The following is a 23,205-nucleotide window of genomic DNA, read 5'->3' as shown; positions in this document are numbered from 1 at the left end:
AAATCGCTCGCTTCGATTTTTTCAATCAAGTTCGTTTTTTTGCTTAACACAGTCCAAGAATATTCCACCTCGATTGTACGGTATTATTTTTCTGTATCCCTGTATCTATAAGAGTGTAAAATTCACGATGGACTAAAGTTATAAATAATGCGATTATTATTATTATGATTATGATTATACCGTTATTTCGCAGCTTTTATTTTACTAGTACTCTGTAAGATCTTCAATTATGATTATCATTGATAATCATAACGAAATACATTGTACTTGTCGCTGTTATATACATATATACATATAAATATATATATATATATAAACACAATATATTAATTTAATAACAATAAAGAAAGAAAAAAAATGGCGACCATTCTCTTAAAAAAAATCAGTCCACATTGATTTTTATTTATTCCTAATTCAAATATATTTATCTGTTTTAGACATATTTCAATCCACAGGGTGGCCTTAGAAAACCTGAAAGTCAGGGATTTTATACAAAAAGTTCCAAAAGTCAAATTTTGAATTTTGAAAATTTTTGATTTCATTAATGAAAGATTTTATCCTAAAAATGTTAAAACATTAACATTTTAGCCTTAAATATTAGTGGCGAAGGAAAAATGAGGAAAATTGGAAAATTACGTTTTAGGGCCGCCCTGATATAATATTCTTGTTAATAATTTCTTCCTAACAATTTTATTCAAAAGTATTCTTTTTGGATTAAAAATTCAACTATTTTAGTAGAAAATTATAGTTTTAGTGAAAATTATATTCGAGGGTTGCAAATGCAACTAAAATCTTTTTTGATTGAAAATCCAACTATTTTTTTTTTTTAATTCGTGTTTCTGGTTTAAAAATGCATCTCTTTTAATAACAATTTAATTTCTTTTGGATAAAAATGCAACTGTTTGGTTGAAAAGTATTCTTTTCTTGTAATTTTCAAATCGATTTTTTTTAATTTAACTATTTATTATTTTTAATTAAAAAGTTTTGGTTGAAATATCGACTATTACATTATTTTCTAAAAATGTATTTTTTTATGTTTAAAGTTTTTTTTTCTTTTATTAAAAATTTGTTATTTTATTTGAAAATTAATCACTTTGGTTGAAATATCTACTCCATATTACATTATGTGTTAATTATTCATCATTTTAGTAAAAAGTTTGACTTCTGGTAAAAAATTCAACTGTTTTGTGAAAAATTTGTCCTTTTGGAATTAAAAATCATATTTGGGTGTTGAAAATTCCACTGTTTTTGATTTAAAATTGAAATCTCTTTTGGGAAAATATATTAATGTATCTACTATTTCATTATTCGTTTAAAATCAATCTTTTTATGTTGGAAATTATACTTCTAGATTGGAGGTTGAACGATTTTGTAAAAAAACTTTTTTATTTAACTGTTTTTTATATTAAATTAAAAAGTTTTTGGTTGAAATATCGACTGTTACATTATTTTCTTAAAATGTATTTTTTTTTGTTAAAAGTTTAACTATTTTTTTTTCTTTTATTGCAGATTTATTATTTTATTTGAAAATTCCTCACTTCGGTTAAAATATCTACTCTATATTATATTATTTATTAAATATTCATCAATTTATTAAAAAGTTTAACTATTATCAACTATCATCAATTATTAATTTTTGTTGAAAGTTGATATTTTTAAACTGAAGAATCAACTATCTGAGTAAAAGTTGAACTACTTTCTTGAAAATTCTTTTTTTTTTGCTAAAGCATCATCTCTTTATTTGACACAAAATTCAATGAATTTGTTAAAATGTCATTCTTTTTGGTAAAAAATTCAACTGTTTTGTGAAAAATTCGTCCTTTTGGAATTAAAAATCATATTTGGGTGTTGAAAATTCCACTGTTTTTTATTTAAAATTGAAATCGCTTTTGGGTAAAATATACTAATGTATTTACTATTTCATTATTCGTTTAAAATCAATCTTTTTATGTTGGAAATTATACTTCTAGATTGGAGGTTGAACGATTTTGTAATAAAACTTTTTTATTTAACTGTTTTTTATATTAAATTAAAAAGTTTTTGGTTGAAATATCGACTTTACATTATTTTCTTAAAATGTATTTTTTTTATGTTAAAAGTTTAACTATTTTTTTTTCTTTTATTGCAGATTTATTATTTTATTTGAAAATTCCTCACTTCGGTTAAAATATCTACTCCATATTACATTATTTATTAAATATTCATCAATTTAGTAAAAAGATTAACTATTATCAACTATCATCAATTATTAATTTTTGTTGAAAGTTGATATTTTTAAACTGAAAAATCAACTACCTGAGTAAAAGTTGAATTACTTCATTGAAAATTATTTTTTTTTTTTGTTAAAGCATCATCTCTTCATTTGACAGAAAATTCAATGAATTTGTCAAAATGTCATTCTTTTTGGTAAAAAATTCAATAGTTTTGTAAAAAATTCGTCCTTTTGGAATTAAAAGTCATATTTAGGTGTTGAAAATTCCACTGTTTTTTTATGCTAAATTAAAATCGCTTTTGGTTAAAATATATTAATGTATCTACTATTTCATTATTCGTTTAAAATAAATCTTTTTTGGCGGAAAATTAAATTTCTTGATTGGAGGTTGAACGATTTTGTAAAATTTTTTTGAAGATTCAACCTTTTTTATTGATCTTTTCAATCGATAATGCAACAAGTTGGTTAAAATTCGAACTAATTTGTTGAAAATTTATTTTTTTGGTTGAAGCTTCATCTTCCTTATTTGAGAATTCAACTATTTGGATAAAAGTTCAACGATTTTGTTAGAAAGTCATCCTTTTTGGTTGAAAACTCAACTTTTTGTTGAAAATTGTTCATTAGGATTGAAAATTCAACTCTTTTGGTAGAAAATTAATTTTTTGTTGAAAATTAAATTGATTTTGATACAAAGTTAAAATCTTTTTAAGCTGAAACATATTTATATTTGTCTTTATATTTAATAATGCATTATTCGTTGAAAATAATTTTTTTTTTAATTGAACTATTTGGTTGGAGGTTGAACAAATTTGTTAAAAGATTATTTTGTATCTAAGATTCGTCATTTTCGTTGCAAATTCGTTTTTTTTTTCTTTGTTAAACTTTAATTTTTCTAACTGTAAATTTCAATATTCCAGCTGAAGCTTCACCATTTTTCATAGAAATTCATCTCGTTGGTTAACAATTTAACTAGTTCTTAAAAATTCATCTTTATGAATTAAAAATTCAACTATTGTATATTTTTTTGTTTAAAAATATAACTATTTGGCTGGAAATTCATCTTTATAGGTTGAAAATTAAAACATGTGGTTAAAAATTAAATTATTTTTTCGAAAATTGAATTATTCTGTGGAAAATTTAAGTATAATGTTTAAATGTCACCTTTTTTTTTGTTAAAAATTCAACTATTTTGTTAAACGTTTGTCTATTGGGTAAGAAAAATCGTCCCTTTAGATTGGAAATTTATCTTCTTTTGTTGAAAATCTTATGTTGTTCTAACAAAATCAATTATTTGGTTGAAGATCTTTTGAACATTAGATTATACTTTGGGAAAATGTATATACTTTTTTAAAAAGTATCTTTTTTATTGATGATTTATCTTTTCTAGTAGAAAAGTGATCTTTTATACTTTAAATAAAAAAATACAACATTTTAAATTTTAATATGATAAAATTGTTTTATTCGAAGGATTCAATTGTAAAATTGTTCGGGAAAAATCAGAGGATTTTAAAAATGAAATTTGTTGACCATCCACTTCAAATTTTTTAATTCAAAACTAGTTTTCTGCTACTTCTTTTTTTTTAAATCTCCCGCCTTGGTCGGGAAGAACCCACTCAGGTTACGCCCCTGATGTACACAAATATGTGCGAAGCGATCAACATAACTAGAACGTAACATTCAATCTTACGAAAAAGTAAGATTTTCTTAAAGTAAAAAGTAAGTACTTAAGAATTTAATATTTGAAAATGTACAAGCGATGTGATAATTAATTAATAAAATTCTCACAAAGTACAAAGTAAAAGCAGAACGCGTTTGAACAATATAATTCGATTTCTAACCTATAAACTCCTCGCGCTCCGACAGCTTTTAACAAGACATTCGAAATTCAATTTAAAAAGTTGATTTAATTAATAATTAATGCAATAAGATGTGGAATTTAATATGGCTTTTCAAATTTTCATTCGAGTTGGATGAACCATCATCGTGGATTCAGGGAAACATTTAGATTTAAAAAGTAGTTTTAAACAGGGATCACAGCTGTTCAGTAGTTCAATTTTAGGTGAAAAGAGGGGATTTCATTTATTATTTAAAAGTTTTTGTATCACATGAGTATCTCGTTCCTATAACAGCGCTTTTTCTTAAGTCATTTTTGTGTTAACATTTTTTTTTTTTGCTAGCTTTGAAAAATCTTTGGACGTTTCGGCTTTCTTTACAGGTATAAATTAATCATAAACAAATTTTAAAAGGTCAAGGATTGCAAAATGTAGTTGTTTAAAATCTTTTTCTATGTAAGCTGGAAAGAAATAATTTGTTAAACACATAAACGACTATTTGAACAACCTAGTTTTTTGTATTTGTTTCCTTAGCCGGTTAACTTTGCTTCGAATGTATTTTTATCAGTTTAAGGCTCTCAAACGTTCAGTTAAATTTTTAATGTGTGCTACTAAAATATTATAGTACGAAAACAGACATGAAACAAATTATTATTCACGAAAATAAGGAAATTGTGAAGATAACGTTATTCTTGATTTCCACAATTTTCTTGTGATTAAAACTAACATACTATACTCTTATACGCCGTTTTATTTCATATTTTAAAAGTCTTAAAAATAATAAAAATCCCTATTTATTTATTGCGGCTTCGCAGTATTTAAATTTAAATATTTTTTTTAACTCATAATTTCAGGTTGAAAAACCAATTTTTTTGGTAGAAAATTGTTCTTTTTGGCTTGAAAATTCAACAATTTGGTTAACAATTTTTGTTTTTTCTTGTCTTAGGAAACTTTGAAGGGTAAAAGTCAATCGCTCTTTGGTTAAAAATTTAACTTATTTTGTGAAAAATAACTTTTTTTTATTCAAAACTGATATTTACGGTTTGAAAAGTGAATTGTCTCCTGAAAAAACATCTTTTATGCTTGGAAAATCAACTATTTGGTTAAAAATTCAAATATTCATTTAGAAAGTGAAATATGTAGTTGAAAACCAACTTTTTAGTCGGAAATTAAACTTTTTTATGGTAAAATTTGCCTTTTGGTTTAATAATAAGACAATTTGTTTGATTTTTTTCTTTCTTGGTTGAAAAATGTGTCTTAGTTGAATATTTATCTCTTTCGTTAAAAATGGGTTACAAAATTTAACTATTTTGTTCATACTACGTTTTTTTTAGGTTACTAGTCAATTTTGTATTAAAAGTTTACATTTTTGAGTTGAAAAGTTAACTGTTCTGTAGAAAATTCATCTTTTTGGCGATTTGGTAGAAAATCAAAATATTTTTTTGAAAATCAACTTTATGTAGAAAATTTTAATGTCTTGTACAAAATTCGTCTTTTTGTCTTGAAAATTCATCAATTTGGTTGAAATTGTTTTTTTCTTTCTTGACTAGAATATATGTCTTGGTGAAAAATTCAACACTTTTATCGAAAATTAACTTTTTTGAAATTATTATTGAAAATTATTATTGAATTAATTATTGAAAATTCCATTTTATGTTTTATTTTATTTATATTCTTAAGATTTATATTTTTGAACTTTATTTTGTGTGAGAAATATGCCTATTTTCTTGCGATAAAAGCATTTTTTTAAGTGAAAATCTATTTTTTCGAGTTGAAAATAAAACTTTTTTTAAAATATAATAGTTAAGTAATTTTTCGTTGAAAATTGATTTTTTTTGTTGAAAGTTCAACTACTTTATTAAAAAGTTGACTTCTTTTTTGTTGAAAAATCATCTATTTTGATAGAAAACTTAACGTTTTGTTCAAGATGAAATTTTGCTCAATAATTCATATTTTCGTTTTCAAAATTCGTCTTTTTGACTTGAAAAATCAACTATTGATTAGAAATTCATATATTTAGTTGAAAATTAAACTGTTTTGTAGAAAATCCACCTTTTTCAATTGAAAATTAAAATATTTGGTTGTAAATTATCTTTTTGGGTAAAAATTGTTTTCTTTGTCGGCTGAAAAATTGGTCTTGGTTGATTTTTTATGTTGATAATTTACATATTTGATTTGAAAATTAAACTATTCGTAGAAAATTTGTATTTTTTGCTTGAAAATTTAACTTTTTTGTTGAAAATGCACTTTTTGCACATTCATATTTTCATCTTGAAAATTGGTCTGTTTTACTTAAAAATTCAACAATTTGATCGAAGTCAACTGTTTGGTTGAATACTCGCATTTTTGAATGAATTACATTATTTTTGATGCAGAATAAAAAAAATCGGAAATATCGACTATTAAATTTATCGTTACTTCATTTTTTTTTTTTTTTTTTTTGAAAGTATATTATTTTTACTTTAAATATTATGAATTTAAAGCGTTTCAAATTAAATTCAATACAGTGCCCGTATTCAATTTATTTAAAAGAAATTTATTCCCCTATTTTTTTAAAAATCTTCTTGTTTCCCCTGTTTTTATAGCATTTTAAAGATGTCCTTCACATAAAAAAAATCGTTCAAGAAATATTTTTAATTTGTTAGACAAACCAGAATCTCTCTCAAAGCCTTTTGTTTTCGATTTTAATTTTATTTTTTTATGATTCTTAAAAAAAGAATCAAAACCTTGTAAAAAAAAGGGACAGATTGAGTCAAAATCCTCGACTCTTGATGTTTTAGGATATTTTTCAAATTTAAGCGTGAAAAAAGTGGGGATGGAGTGTGACCCACGCCTAAAGAAAAATTTTGAAAACATATTTTCCTGAAAAATTAATAAACCAGAACTGTGTTCCCAGAATGGAGGATCCTTCAGCCGATGGGGTTTGTGATCCGCAAACTGATGTGGGCCGCGGTTCGAAAATAATTGAGGAAGCCGCGAAATTCTACGTAAATGCCAATGCTAGCTATGATCCAAGAAAGTTATATATGCGAGAAAATATATACGCTAAAAGCGAAAACGAATTTTCATCAGCTGGCAATATCGACACTTCTGATGAGAATAAATATTTAAATTCGAAACGTAAAATGGGAGATGATTCATACCACGACGAAGAGAAAAAGCCAACACCCAAGAAACTCTTGGTTAGTAAAGGTCCCGGTTCTTCTCTTTTGATTAGTTCGAAAACGAAACCTATGCAAAAACTTAAAAACAATAGTGAATCTTCATCATCCAGCTGTGACTCTTTGTCTGATAGTGATACGGAACTTTCATTCGGCTGTTCTTCTAATCAGGAGAAAATTCAGCATATTATCAAGGAGTAATGTTTACTCTTTTTTTTTTATAAAAATCTCAGTGAAAAAAGTTATTTAAAAGGGAATGAAATATTCTTGTGTTCAGAGGGAAATAGTCTGAATGCCTATTTATTGAACTGTTTCTAACTTCTTGATTTTTATAATGTTGACATTTTTTTATATTTTTAATATCACAAAAGTTAATAAAATTATGCGTTTAAGAGTTGAAGGGAAAATGTCAATTTAATAAAAATATAATGCAAAAAACGGAAAATTTCGATGTTTTAGAAATTGAAATCACTCTGGAAATGATGGATTGAAAAAAAATTTTATAGATATTTACAAATTTTTGAAATTTTTTGATTTTTTTGCAATAAGTTTGAATGTAACACTGAATCTAGGGAAATAATTTTTTAAATATCTTAACAATTTTGAAAAATACTGTGGGGACTTTTCTTTAGAAATATTTCAGATTAAAATTGTTTATTTCGCATACTACTGTTTTGTGGAGAATTCGCCTTTTTGGCTTAAGAATTCAAATATTTTGTTAAAAAGTAACTTTTTCTGTAAAAATTCATATTTTCTGGTTGAAAATTAAATAATTTGGTCGACATTTTTTTTCTTTTTTGACTGAAAAATCTTGGGTGAAAATTCAACGTTTTTGTTGCAAATTAACTTTTTTGTTGATAATTCATATTTTTGGGTTGAAAATTAAATCGTTTTATAACTAATTCGTTTGTTTTTAAAATTAAACAATTTCATTAAAAATTCAAGTATTTGGTTGCAAATTGAACTGTTTTTTATAAATTCATTTATTTGGTTTAAAAATTCAAGAATTTGATTGAAATTGCAAAATTTCAACTAATTCTTGACTGAAAAATCTTTCTTTCTTGAAAATTCTCCTAAAATATTTTTATGTAGTAATTTAAACTGTTTTGTAAAAAATTCGTCTTTCGTTTAAAAATTCAACAATTTGGTAGAAAATTCCAATCTTTTTAGTCAAAATTCATGTTTTCGTGTTAGAAAATTAAACCGTTTGTAGAAAATTCATCTTTTTGGCTTGCAAATTCATAAATTTGGTCAAAAATTTTAATTTTTGGTTGAAAATCAACTTTTACGTTGCAAATTTAACTGTTTTTGTAGAATTTCATCTTTTTGGTTAAAAAATTCGACAATTTTGTTGAAATTTTTTGTTTTTATTGACTGAAAAATAGTTCTCAATTGAAAATTCAATGGGTCAGTAGAAAAATTCGCCTTTTTGGTTTAAAAATTCAACAGTTTGATAGAAAATTCAAATTTTTTTTTTTAAATTAACTTTACATGTTATACATTTATATTAGCGGGTTGACATTTTTTTCTTTCTTGACTGAAAAAATTTGTTGGTTGAAAATGTAACGCTTTTGTTGAAAATTAACTTTTTTGTTGATAATTCATATTTTTTGGTTGAAAATTAAACCGTTTTTTAAAAAATGCGTTTGTTTTGAAAATTAAACTATTTGATTATAAATTCAAGTGTTTGGTTGCAAATTGAACTGTTTTTTATAAATTCATTTATTTTGTTTAAAAATTCAAGAATTTGAAATTGAAAAATTTCAAATATTTCTTGACTTAAAAATCTTTCTTTGTTGAAAATTCTCCTAAAATATTTTCATGTAGGAAATTAAACTGTTTTGTAAAAAATTCGTCTTTCGTTTAAAAATTCAACAATTTGGTAGAAAATTCAAATTTTTTGAGTAAAAATTTATATTATTGGGTTAGAAAATTAAACCGTTTGTAGAAAATTCATCATTTTGGCTTGAAAATTCAACAATTTGGCCAAAAATTCAAATATTTAGTCAAAAATTTTAATTTTTGGTTGAAATTCAAATTTTATGTTGGAAATTTAACTATTTTGAAGAAATTCATCTTTTTAATTTAAAAATTCAACAATTTGCTTGAAATTTGTTATCTTACTTGATTGAAAAAAAGTTATCATTTAAAATTTCAACGCTTTTAGTGTAACTTAACTTGTTGATAATTCATAATTTTAGATAGAAAATTCAAATATTTGTTTGAAAATTAACCTTGCCGGATTTATATTTATATTAGCGGGTTGGCATTTTTTCTTTCTTAACTGAAAAAATTTGTTGGTTGAAAATATAACGCGAAAAAGGTCGAAAATTCTCATTTTTAACTTGAAAATTCAAATATTTTATTGAAAATAAACTTTTTAGGTTAAAATTCATATTTTCGGGTTAAACATTCAACTGTTTTGTAGAAAATATATCTTTTTGGCTTAAAAATTCAACAATTTGGTTGAGATTTTTTCTTATGTAACTGAAAAATCTTCCTTGATTGAAAATTAACTTTTGTTTAAAAAATTCGTCTTTTTAGCTTGAAAATTCAACAATTTGTTTGAAATTTTTTTCTTTTTTGTCTGAAAAATCTTTCTTGGCTAAAAAGTCGACGCTTTTGTTAAAAATTAACTTTTTTGTTTATAATTTATATTTTGTAGGTTGAAAAATAAATCGTTTTATGGAAAATTTGACTTTTTGGTTTAAAAATTCAACAATTTGGTTGCAATTTTTTTCTTTCTTGATTGAAAAATCTTTCTTGGTTGAAAATTCAACGCTTTTGTTTAAAATTAACTTTGTTGTTGATAATTCATATTTGGGGTTAAAAACTCATCTTTTAGGTTTAAAAATTCAACTGTGTGGTTGAAAATTCCATTATTTATTTGAAAATTCAAATACATGGTTAAAAGCTGAAAATATGTATTTAAGGTTTTATGTTTTCGCTTTTTCTTAAGGTAAAAGTAGCAATTCTGATCAATTTCAAATGTTGATGGGCTCATTTTATTCCTTAAATGATTCTCCATAAATCTCCTTGGCAAGTTTTAATATAAAAAAATTTATTTACAAATTATACAGTTCTTTTTTTATAATCAATATTTTTCTTAAATAACATTTTAAAAATAAAAAATTACCAAATATATCCTTAGAAAATATTTCAAGGAATAAAATTAGCCTTACAACGTTTTAATTAAATAAGAAATGCAAATTTCACTTAAATAAAAAGCAAGAATATAAAAACCTAATTAATATTATTAAAAAAAAAATTGTAAGATGAAATATTTTGTTTTAAAGATCTCCTTAAAAATTATTTTTGCAATTAACAATTATAATATTTTCCTCGATTAATTATTTGCAATTAGTTCAATTTTTCGAAAACGTTGAAATTTGACCTGTTTTTGGAATATCTTTTTATAAAATTGACACCGTGTCTTTAACTTTGGCTAATTAGACGCAAAATTCTACTACCTGTCGCCTTATTATGATTAAAAAAATTATAAAAATCAGGATGCTTTAGCAGCCGCTCGGAAAAAGGCGTGTATTTTAAATCTACGAATTGCGATATATCCTTTTCAATTCTTCTTGGAAAATTACTATAATTTATTTTCAGATGAGTTGATCAAAAATTGAAACTAGCGAGATAACATTTTTCTTAATTTATATTAAATTTTATTACTGAGATGATAACTATTTAGAATAGTTAAACAGTTAAATTAACTGTATTTCGAGATACTTATTTTAAAGATATGATTAGAATTTATATATTTATTTATAACTTATTTGTTAGTTTCTACAATTTTAGTTTAATTTAAACGCCAAGAAGCATCTGGCTTTTTAAAATAAAAATGTTCAATTTTAATGAATAGTACATTCGGAATTTCTAGTGGTATTTTATCACCAAAAATAGTTTTAAAAAATTCAGCTTAAGTAATTCCAGCTGACTGAAAATTTGGTCTTTTAAAAAATATATTTTTTAAATAAACCTTATTAAATTGAAAGGTAAAAAATCGAATTACATAGTATTTATACTTAGTTAAAAACACTTGAAAATATTACGAAAGAATTTATATAACATCTGTATAAAGATATTATCTTTTATTGTAATATGTTTTTTAATTCATAGCGTATACGCAAAACTATTATGTACCTATATTTACGAATAAATAAATTGATTTGATGTTTTTGCAAGATAAACTTTTCTCTTCCCTATTCTTAAAAATCCTTTATCAATGTTACAATATCAAAATGAATTTTTTTCCTGCTAATAACACGAAATATAAAAAAATTCGTTCAATAAATTTACGGTTCAGGCAAACTTTCAATTTAACAGAAAGATTTTTTTTAATGTAATATATCGATGTTTTCGAAAAATTGGAATAACTTTAAATTCCTTGAATTTTCTAAATCATCAGAAGTTATTTGAATTCCCTTTAATCCTTAAATGTCTTGAACTACTTAAATATTCGGGTCTCCTGTGATATTATGAATTCCTAAAAATCTATACATTCTCCGCAATCCTTGATTTTTCTTGTTTGAAAATTCAATGATTTTGTTTTAAATTAACTTTTTTGTTGATCTTCGTCTTTTTGGATTGAAAATTCAACTATTTGGTTTGAGAATTTTTTTTCTAGACTTTTTCGTCTTTTTGGCTAAATTCTCTTATTTCCCTGTAATCCTTGATTTCTCTGAATTCCTGAAATATTTTGAATTCTTTGAATATTCGAAATTCTGAGAATTTCTTTAATGTTCGGAACTCTCTAAATTATCTGAAATGTCTTGAATTCTTCGATTTTCTAAAAATCTCTGAATTCTTCGGAATCCTTGATTTCTTTAAATTCCTGAAATATTCTCAATTCCCTCAATGCTCTGAAATCCTTGAATATATTCTAAATTCCTGGAATATTAAGAATTCTGATAATTTCTTTAATATTCGGAATTCTTATAATTTCTTTAATATTCGGTATTCTGAGAAATTCTTTAATATTCGAAATTCTGAGAGTTCCTTGAATATTGAGAATTCTGATCATTTCTTTAATATTCGGAATTCTGAGAAATTCTTTAATATTCGGAATTGTAAGAGTTCCTTGAATATTATGGATTCTGATAATTTCTTTAATATTTGGAATTCTGAGAAGTTTTTTAATATTCGCAATTCTGAGAGTTCCTTGAATATGAAGGATTCTGAGAAGGTTGGGAATTGTCAGAATACCTTGAATATTCTAAAATCCTTGCATTCTCTGAATTTCTGAAGATTCATGAATTCTCTGAAATGATTGATTTCACTACATTTCCTGAAGGCTTTAAATATTCTGAATTCCTTGAATATATTCAAGGAATTTAGAGAGAATTCCTAAATCAAAGAAATCTGAGTTCTTGAAATTCTTAAAATTTTCTGAATTCTTCTAATATTTTGAATTTCTGAAATTCCTTTAACTCTCTAAAAACTTTAAAATCCTTGGCATTTTCTTAATTCCTCAAGTTCCTTGAATATTCTAAATTCCTTAAATTCTCTGATATCTGAATATTTTGAATTTCTGAAATTATTGCAATTCTCTAATTCTCCTGAATTCCTGAAATAATATTCTGAATTCTCCAAATTCTTTGAAGTCTCTGAATTCCTGAAATTCATTTAATCGCCTGAAATCCTTGAATATATTCTGAATTCCTTGAAGATTCTAAATTCTTTGCATTGTCTGGTTTTCTGAAGATTTACGAATCCTCTAAAATCATTGATTTTACTAAATTCCCTGGAATCCTTGACTATTCTAAATCCCCTGAAATCTTAGGATATTTTCAGCTCCTTGAAATTCTCTGAAATTCTTTTAATTCCCTAAATTCATAAAATAATATTCCGACTTATCCGATTCCTTGAATTATCTGAATTTCTCAAAGTCCTTGATTCCTTGAATTCCCTAAAAATGTCTTAATTCACTGAACTCCTCAAATAATATTCAGAATTTAAATTCCTTGAATTCCCTTAACTCTGAAGTTCGCTAAATTTTTGGAATTCCTTAAATATTCGCAATTCCCTAAAATCTTTGAATATTTAGAATTCCTGAATTTTCTGAAATCATTGATTGCACTAAATTTATTTGCATTCTGGAATATTCTTAATTTCCTGAATTTCTTGAATATATTCTAAGTTTCTGAAATTCTCTGAATCCCATGAATTATTTGAATAATCTCAATTCATGAAACACCTTGAATTTCTTGAATTCATTAAATACTCTGAAAGCTTTGGAATCCCGTTATTTCCCTGAATCAGTTTAATATTCTGAACTCCCTGAATTCTCCTTGAATGTTCAAAATCCCTTCAATTCTTTGAATTCTCTAAATCCCCTGAATTCCTTCAAATCTTCTCAATTCTTTGAATTCGAATTTTACAATACCTTTTTCTTACATTACAATCTGTGAAAATATACAAATAAAATTTTCCTAAAAAATAAAACCATGCCTCTCAAATTATTCTATTTTTTAAGTGATGAGACTGTAAAATAGAAATAGAAATTAGATTTTTAACAGAATTTTTAACCATCCTATTATTGGTTGTAAACGTATTTTTTTGGATAAAAATTCAATTATTTGGTTGAAAATTAATACTTCTTATTTAGAAATTAAACTAGTTATTTGAAAATTAATGTACTTTGCAAAAAATTCACCTTTCTTGCAAAAAATTAATCTTTATGGTAGAAAATTAATCTTTTTGGTTGAAAATGCAACTGTTTCTGTTGAAAATTGACTATTTTAGTTGAAAATTCATCAGTTTGATTGCAAATTGTTTCCTTTATCTGAAAATTTGAATGTCCATTTTTGGTTGAAGATTGATCTTTTCTTTTTCAAAATTCAACAATATGGATGAAAAATTTTCTTTCTTAATTGAAAATTCATCGATTTTAATGAAAATCCACATAATTTGTTAAAAATCGTTTTTTTTTTAAAGTATCTTTTTTCATGTAAAATTAATTTTCTTGTTTAAAAAGGCTTTTTTCAATTAAAAATTCAAGTATGTCAGTAAATATTTATCATTTTATTCGAAAATTCATATTACAATTTGGAAATAAAATTGCTTGTTTGAATGTGAAACACTTTTGTTAAAAAATAATTTTTTTGGTTGAAGATTCATCAATTTAATTAAAAATTAATTTCTTTGGTTAAAATATGAGCTATTTTATTGAAAACTTCTTTTTTCTTTGGATGGAAAGGAATTTTTGTTGTTGAAAATTTAACTATTTTGATGAATTTTTTTTTGAGAAAATTATCATATATTTGAACTAAAAACGTCACTATTATTTCAGTTGAATATTCCATAATTGTCATTGAAAATCATATTTTTTGTTGAATATTGATTTTTTGACTAAAAATGTAATGATTCAATTTTTGATTGAAAAATTATATTTTTTAGTTGAAAATTAATCTTTTTTGGTAGAAATTAATCTTCTTGGTTGAAAATGTATCTAGTTGATCAAGAAATCAACTATTCTAGTTAAATAGTTATAATTTTAATTGAAAATTCATCACTTTGTTTGAAAATGTAACTATCTTTTTGAAAATAATTTTGATGTTAATTTTTTTGGGTCTACTGATACAGAATCAATATTTTTTAATATTGATTTTTAAAATTGTGAAAAAATTCATTATTCAAAAAAAATATTGATTCTAGACCAGTAGACAACAAAAATTAACATTAAAATTATCAATACATTTTACCTGGTCAAAAACCTTAATATCAAAAATAACATATTTTTTTGAAAGTTAGTTTTTTTATGGAAAGTAGTTTGTTTAACTGAAAATTTAACTTATTCGAAATGAATATCCCATAGCTTTTGTTAAAAAAGCATCTGTTTGGCCGAACATTATTTTTTTTACCATAAAATTTAATTATTTAAGTTTTGGTTAACAATTGATCTTTTTAGTAAAAATGAATTTTTTGTTTTTTTGAAAATTCAACTATTGAAGGCTTGAACTATTTCTTCCATTTGTTGTTAAAAATTTATTATTTTTATTTTCATAACCAATAATTAAAATAAATGTTTGTGTTTACTTACTTTTAGTTGACCGGGAAAATTGAAAAACTTGACCGGGAAAAAACGAAAATTTGAAATCGTCCGCCGAACCGCCACCCTGATTCTTTACATTTTTAATGTTATGAAATAAAAATCCAATGAATTAAACACGCACGTCCAATTACTTCTCATTTATAATAAACTTTATTTTTCAAATAAAAAATTTGAACGAATATGAGCCCAAAATAAAAATAAATTGTTACACACCTGGGTAATTCTACAGCCGCCATTTTCGAGCGTGTGCACGTACACGAATGCCTGACATATTCACATGTACACAGTGACACAGTGTTCCTTCCGCACCGCACCAACATGGCGAAAAAGACGTCGCTGGAAAAAGCGTCCCAAAATGACGATAGTAATAAATTAAATGAAGATCCAGTAGATGACGATGAAGAGCCGAATTTTAGTGATCCTGAAGGATACGTGGATGATATCTCCGACGAAGGTATGTACAAAAATTGCCTCTTTCAATTTACTCATCCAGCACGTTGTTCACTCGTGGCATGGCTGCATATGGCGGCTATAATGTTCCCTAACCTCATGCCTAACCTACAATAATGACCCTCCTAATTTTATAACTGAGCCGAAAAATTCCATAATTTATTTTGTTTTTTGATATTACCTACTTGAAAAATAAGAGCCGCAGCCTCGTTTTAAAACCGGCTATGGTTGTGTTTTTGTATCAAAAATTTTGGAGCAATTTGACATTCGCCAAATTTTAACGTTTTTTGTACGAAAGTTCAGAATGTGTCCAAAGTTTGGACACCAAGGATGATTTTTTCAGTTCAGCGGAACTTTTATTGCACAAGAATGCTTTATTTTGTGAACTTTTTAGTCCTTTAATTCTTTCCTGTTTTGAGGTTAGGCTGACAGGAGTGCCGTATAAATTACTTTTTTGATCAATCAATTAAAGGTTTGTGTGCTTTTTAATTAACACGCTTTAAACTTTTGATGTTTTATATTTTAAGAACGCTTGGAAGTGACATTTCCGATTTTTGAATTGCCAATCTTGAATGTATTTTAAGAATACATTTCTAATTTGTTCAATTTGGTTCATTTTCTCCTCTTTTGCCAGATTAAAAATTTATTTTTTCTTATTTGCTAAATTAAAGTGTCGTGTGTATTTCAAATTTAATAGATATATTTTCAACGCTAAATCTTATCAGTGTCTTAACTCACCTAGTAAACCTGGAATATTTAGTTGAAAATTCGATTTTTTGTTGTTACCAAATTTATTTTTAGTTAAAAATTCAAATATTTTTATGAAAATTCATGTATTTTGTTGAGAATTTGACCTAATCGTTAGAGAATTCATCTTCTTAATTGAAAATTAATCCTTTTACTTAAAAAGTCAACATTTCGGTTAAATTTTTTTCTCTTTTGACTGAAAAATGCTTTTTAGCTGAAAGTGCAATTCAAGTTCAAAATTAGTCTTTTTTTGTTGTGAGTTAAAATCTTTTGTTGGCAATTCATCTTTTTGTTGAAGATTCATCATTTTGTTTGAAAGTTTATTTGATAGCATTAAAATTGAACTATTTTGTGAAATTTTTAACTATTTGTTGAAGTTTTTAAAACTATTTTGTTGAAAAATTATTTTTATTAAATTAAGTTTTGTACTCAAATTGAAAGTCATTGATTTTTTGGTTAAAAATGGATCTTTTTTAGTCGAAAATCATGTGATTTTTTGAAATTTTTGATTTTTTGCTAGAAAATTAATCTTGTTGGAAAATTTATCTCTGGTTAATAATTTCCGGTTAAAAATTTAACTTTTTTAGATGAAGATTCGTCTTTTTGGTAAAAAAAAAAAAGACGAACTATTTAGTGTTAATGTATTGAAAATGTCATTTTTTGGTTGAAGATTCATAATTTTTATTGAAAATTGACATCTGGTTGCAAATTTTGTAATGTTATTGAAAATTTGTTGTTTTTTCTTCTTCGAGTTTTTCAGTTGAAAATGCATCACGTTGACTGAGAATTAACTTCTTCAACTGAAAATTTTACCATTGAATTTGTAGTTGCAAATTGATCCTTTTTAGTTGAAAATCATGTGATTTGTTGTCAATTTATATTTTTGTTGAAATAATTCTGAGAATAAAAAATTTAATTTTTTGGTTAAAAATTTATCTTTATTAATTGTAAATTCATGTATTTTGTTGAAAAATCTTCTTTTTTGGTCGAAAATTAATCTTATCGTTGCCAATTCATTTTGTTGTTGAAAATTCAACTATTGCAGTTAAATATTCATCGATTTAAATGAAAATTCATTTTTAGATGTAAAATTCAACCATTCCGGAAAAAATCTGGTATTTTCAGGAAAATTTTTTTAAAATAAGTGAATTTTTTGGAGAGCGTGCTTAATTTTTTTTATTGCAAAATAAAGTTACATAACAATGATTTCTAATCTATAAAAGTAGTTTTATATTATTGTATGGGGCTATTTTATTGAAAATTCGTTTTATTTTTGTTTGAAAATTTAATTCTATTTTTTTAAACAGTTTTTTTTAAATTTTTTTCTCTTTTGACTGAAAAATCTTTCTTATTTGAAAACTTTGATTTTTTATTCGAACTATCAACTAATACAATTTTTCAAAATTCATTCTTTTTTTTTTAGATTAAAAGTTATACTATTTTGTTAAAAATTTATTTTGTAGGTTGAAGATTCACTGTTTTAGTTAAAAATTCATTTCTTTGTTTGAAAAATGAGCTAGTTTATGGAAAATTAGTTGTTTTTTCGTCCTGAAAATTAACTTTGGAATATTCCATAATTTTAATTAAAAATTCGTCTCCTTCGTTCATTATTGAGTTTTTTAACTGGAAATTTAACTTTTCATTTTTTAATTTACAATTCAGTTTACTGTGAAAGCGTGAAAATTAAGTGATTTTCATGACATTTTTTATGGGTAGAAATAACTATTTGGGAATCAGACAAATAATAATTTATTTAACATATATTCAGCTATATTCACACAAGTTTTTATTAAAAAATATTTTAAATTGCATTAGTTATATACATGAATTTAATGACGTGATGAAAAAATGATCCCTCCTTGTGGCAACGACACAGCAATGAAAAATCATCTGAAGGCAAAAACCAAAAAATTTTATTAATCTGTACAACAGTTGCCATCGTTGTACTTGGCGGTTTTTATTTATTTTTTTTTTTTTAAGCAAATTGCTCCGGTTTGAAAAATTAGTTCATTTTTTACCCCTTTTTTTAAGGACTTCAAAATATTAATTTTCAGAATTTTGAAAAACGGCCACGTACAACCTTAGCCAATATAAGTAAAAAAATAAAAATCGGTTTATTAGTTTTTGAGAAATCGATGCCATCTTGTTAAAAAAAGTGTTTAAAAAACTTACATTCAATTTGTCTGTCCCTGGGCCATATGATGGTTCATCTTCAGTATTTTCAGCATTGTTTTGACAAATTTTATATTTTTTTTATGTATTAGCTCGATTGTCGGCAGTTTTTATGCGATTATTATCTCGTTGCACACAGTAGTCGTGGAGTGATGGTATAACTCTTTGATATCAAATTGAACTATTCAATTTTTTGTTGATAAATTATCTTTTTCAGTAGAAAATTCGCATTTTGTGGTAGAAAATTGGTCTTTTTTGTTGAAAATTCAATTATTCTACCTGAAGATTCATAATTTTAGTTAAAAAATCGTCTTTTTAGTTGAAAATTAATGTATTATGTTGAAAATTCATCTTTTTGATTGAAAATTCAATTATTTCAAGTAAATGTTCATAATTTTAACTGAAAATTCATCCTTTCGGTCAAAAATGAATTTTTTAACTGAAATTTGAACTATTCAATTTTTTATTGGAAAATTATCTTTTTTAGTTGAAAATTCAACAATTTTTCGAAAATTTGTCTTCCTAAATTTAAGAAGTAATATATTAATTTTTTGCTTAAAATTCACATCTTACTGTTGCAAATTTAACTGAAACTTTTTTTGAATAAAAATTTTTGTTTTTAATTTAAAAATTGATTTATTTTAGTAGATATCCACGGTTCTTTTGAGGAATGCAACTGTTGGGTTGACAATTTATCGATTTTGTTAAAAAGTCATGTTTTTAGGTTGAAAATTCAAATATTTTGTTGAAAATTAGTCTTGTTGGATTGTAAATTCAACTATTTTTTTAGAAAAATTTACTTCTTATTTAAAACACACATTTTTATATGGAAAAGTCAGTAAGATTTTTTTAATGAAAATTTCATCTTTCTTGGATAAAAATGCATTTTTTGGTTAAAAATTAATCTTTTTCTTGAGGATTTAACTATTTTCTTTTAAAATGGTGGTAGAACCACTTTGTTAAATCACTTCTTCGTTGAAGTTTTGTATTTGATATTGTTGATAATGCATCTCTTTGGTTGAAAGTTTAACTATTTTGTTCAAGATTATCTTTTTTAATTGAAACATCAACTTTGTGAGTGAAAATTGATCTACTTAGTTGAAAATTGATTTTTTTTTAAATAAAGGTTTATTTCATTGGTTTAAAATTTAACTATTTGATTAAAAATTAATTTTTTTTTGAAAACTTATACTTTTTGATTGAAAATTCAGTTTTTCTATAGAAAATAAATTTTTTTATATGAAATATCAGCTATTGCACTTTTTTGTTCAAAATCCATCTTTTATAGAAGTTTTTTTTTACAATAAATAAATTTGAAAAGTTTAATTTTGTATTTGAAATATTGTTTAATTCTGTTTATAAAATACCTTATTTAAAAAAAAAATTACAAGTCAAGGAAAAATCCGGACATTTTTCAAAGCATTTGTTATCTTAGCATTTATTTATTATCCTAAATATAAAAAGTGTCCATTAGTTTCAAGTTCCATATCTTATTGTTTCTCGAAACTATAACTGTGTATAAGCAAGATTGTGATATCCAAATCCCATTTTCAGAACTCCTTGGAGATATCCTCAGTACGAAACCTTCCGAAACTGATGGCGTTGAGTCAGTCATCGTGGTCGATGGAGTTCCCCAGGTCGAGCCAAACCGTTTGGAAAAGCTCCAAGCCGTTATTGACAAAATATTCACAAAGCATGGGCCAATTGTCAACAAATACTATCCGACAAACGAGTCTGGTGTCACAAAAGGGTAAATATTTGTTCCCAAATAATCCAGACGAAGACGTGAAAGCAATTTCTGAATATTGTCAATGATTATTTTACATTTTAGATACATCTTTTTGGAATTTGAAAATCCACATCAAGCTTTGCTTGCTGTTGCGAAAGAGAACAATTTCAAAATCGACAAATTCCATACCTTCAAGGTGAACTTGTTTACGGATTTTAAAAAGTTTGAGGATATTCCGGATGACTGGGAACCACCAAAGCCCCAACCTTTCAAGGCTGCTGGCGATCTTCACTATTTTCTACTCGATCCGGATGCGTACGATCAGTATTCGGTTTTGTCCGGTAACTCTTCGGCGGTTGCTGTTCAAATCTGGCAAAATTCGGCACCTGAACCTACCATCGTCGAAGAGCGCGCGGTTTGTTATTTTCCATTATTTACAATTTGAAAATACTACTAGATTGTATATTTCAGACTTTATACTCTCTTATTTCCCTTTTTTATTCCCTTTTTTCAAGAATTCCTCCTTTTTTGCCTATTTTCAAGAATTATCCCTTTTCTCATTTTTTTTTTAATGCCAACTGAAATAATAGAAACTTAAATTCTTTTACTGAAATTTCAAACGCCTTTATAAAAAAATCGTCTTTTTTCACTTGAAAATTCAACTGTTTGTTTGAAAGTGAAACTGTTTTTGGTTTTGAGTAGAAAGTTCAACATTTTCGACAAAAATTTGACTTTTTTTTTTAAACATTCGTCTTTTTGGATAGAGAATTCATATTTTCTAGCACAGGTTGTCTAGTGACCTTGAAAACCTGGAACTTTCCTTACATTTTTTTTAAACCTTGAAAACCAGGAAATCTCCTTGATTTTTTTTCACGAAAACCTTGAATTTTAATTATTCTTTTTTTTTCTTTTAAAACAGTAATTTTATCGAAATGCGAAGAGTAATTTAAGTCTTTTAGTCTATTATGAATGAAACATCTCGTTTAGAAAAAATCTTTCTGCTGAACATTTTTTTATTCGTCAAAATATAATTTATCTTTTGTTTATTACAGAATAAATAAAGATATTTCAAGGCACTTTTTTCGAGTTGACCACTCGTTTTTTGAGTGGACAACAGATTTCAAAAGGTTGCAAAATATTTCTAAAGATTTCAAAATATTTCAAACATTATATTTTAAATATCTTTAACATTTCAATAAAGATTTCACAGCAATTTCGCAAACATTTTAATACTTTAAAGATTTGAAAAAAGGTACGGTACACAAGATTTCAAAAATTTGAAACGATTTCAAGAGGTTTTAAAACATTTTAGAAGATTTCATAAAACATTCACGAAGATTTCAAAGCAATACGAGGATTTCAACAAGGGTGCAGTACACCAGATTTTAAGGATTTCAAAACATTTCAAAGATTTAAAACGATTTGAAAATGTTTGACAAGATTTCAAACAATTACAAAAGATTTCTGAAATATGTAAAAGAATTTTTAAGGATTTCAAAACATTTAAATAATTTCAAAGATTCCAAAAGGGGTACAGTAAACCAGATTTCAAATATTTTAAAACATTTAAAAGATTTTTAATGATTTCAAAGGGTTTCAACAAATTTCAAACAAACAGAAAAGATTTCACGAACAATGATTAAAGAAATATTTCAAAGATTTAAAAACATTTGAAATATTTTAAACGATATCAAATTTTTTATAAGATTTCAAAATATTTAACAAAGATTTTAAATATTCCAGTGATTTTAAACGATTTCATCAAGATTTCACAAATATTTAAAATATTCCAGTGATTTCAAAAGATTTCAAGAATTTCAAAACATTTCAAAGATTTTAAGCGATTTCAAAATGTTTCAACACATTTGTGAAGATTTTAAAAGACTTCAATGCTTTCAAACAGACACAAAATATTTTGCAAACAAATACTAAAGAAATAGTTCACAAAGATTTCAAGAATTTTAAAGATTTTACAAAAGCTTTGAAAAATACCAAAAGATTTCAATGATTTCAAAGATATTACAAAGATTACAAAGATTACAAAATATTCCTAAAGATTTCACAAAGACGACTAATGTTCGCAAAAAATGAAGAATTTGTTTATTTACAATTCGGCTTTCTTTATAAATTTTTGTCCAATAAAAAATGAAATAGCTCATTTTTTACATGTATGACAAACGTTTATTTGATTATTTGATGTAAAAAAAGGAGCCCAGGAAAATTTTGATTTCTTGACCTGGAAAACCTGGAAAAGATCTTGAATTGTGTTCCTAAGAATCGCTAGACACCCTGTAGTAGAAAAGTAATCTTTCTTGATTGAAAATTGATCTTTCCTCATTCATAATTAACTTTTTCAGATTGAAAATTCAATTATTTTGTCAAAAATTCATCTCGTTAGCTTGAAAGTTAAAGTATTTTGATAGAAATTAATTTTTCTGTTAAATATTCATCTTTTAGGGTATCAAAGTCAGTCGTTTTCTAAATAATTTATCTTTTTGTCTTGAACATTCAACTATTTGGTTAAAAATGCAATTAATTTTTTCCTTAAATATTCATCTTTTTGGTTAATAAAGTCAACCGTTTTCTAAAACATTCGACTTTTGATCTTAAAAATTTAACTTTTTTTTTAAATTCATCTATTTTGTAAAAATTCATCATTTATGGAAATTAATTTTGTTGTTTGATTATTCATCTGATTATTTATTTTTTAAATTGAAAATTTAATTCTATCATTTTTGTTAAAAATTCCACTTTTATGTTGAAAATTTAAGTTATTTGTTGAGAATTACACTATTTTCTTGAAAAGTAATTTTTTTTAATTCAACTATTTTTTGTTGAATTTT

The 23,205-nt window shown here is 24.8% G+C and overlaps 2 protein-coding genes across 2 annotated transcripts in view; both read left to right on the top strand.

Moving 5' to 3' along the window:
* Positions 1-3,862: 3,862 nt before the first annotated feature.
* Positions 3,863-7,881, top strand: LOC117171792. Its single transcript, XM_033359402.1, has 2 exons — positions 3,863-3,928; positions 6,941-7,881. Exon 2 carries the CDS (start codon positions 6,942-6,944, stop codon positions 7,404-7,406), a length of 465 nt encoding a protein of 154 aa, XP_033215293.1. The 5' UTR covers positions 3,863-3,928; position 6,941; the 3' UTR covers positions 7,407-7,881.
* A 7,661-nt stretch (positions 7,882-15,542) lies between these two features.
* The window catches only part of LOC117171283 (eukaryotic translation initiation factor 3 subunit B), a 40,582-nt gene continuing 32,919 nt past the window's right edge, over positions 15,543-23,205 (top strand). Inside the window, exons 1-3 of the mRNA XM_033358430.1 lie at positions 15,543-15,718; positions 20,188-20,383; positions 20,465-20,777. Coding sequence (XP_033214321.1) covers positions 15,583-15,718; positions 20,188-20,383; positions 20,465-20,777 — 645 coding nt within the window. The 5' untranslated portion in view covers positions 15,543-15,582. The remainder of the gene's footprint in view (positions 15,719-20,187; positions 20,384-20,464; positions 20,778-23,205) is intronic.

This window comes from Belonocnema kinseyi, chromosome 4 (genome assembly GCF_010883055.1).
Source record: "Belonocnema kinseyi isolate 2016_QV_RU_SX_M_011 chromosome 4, B_treatae_v1, whole genome shotgun sequence".
Taxonomy (NCBI): domain Eukaryota; kingdom Metazoa; phylum Arthropoda; class Insecta; order Hymenoptera; family Cynipidae; genus Belonocnema; species Belonocnema kinseyi.
Note: the sequence above shows the minus strand (reverse complement) of the source record. Positions and strands in the feature narration are given on the sequence as shown.

What these genes read in the sequence shown, in the direction of transcription:
- LOC117171792 (XM_033359402.1), top strand. Translation starts at nt 6,942, where the DNA reads ATGGAGGATCCTTCAGCCGATGGGGTTTGTGATCCGCAAACTGATGTG.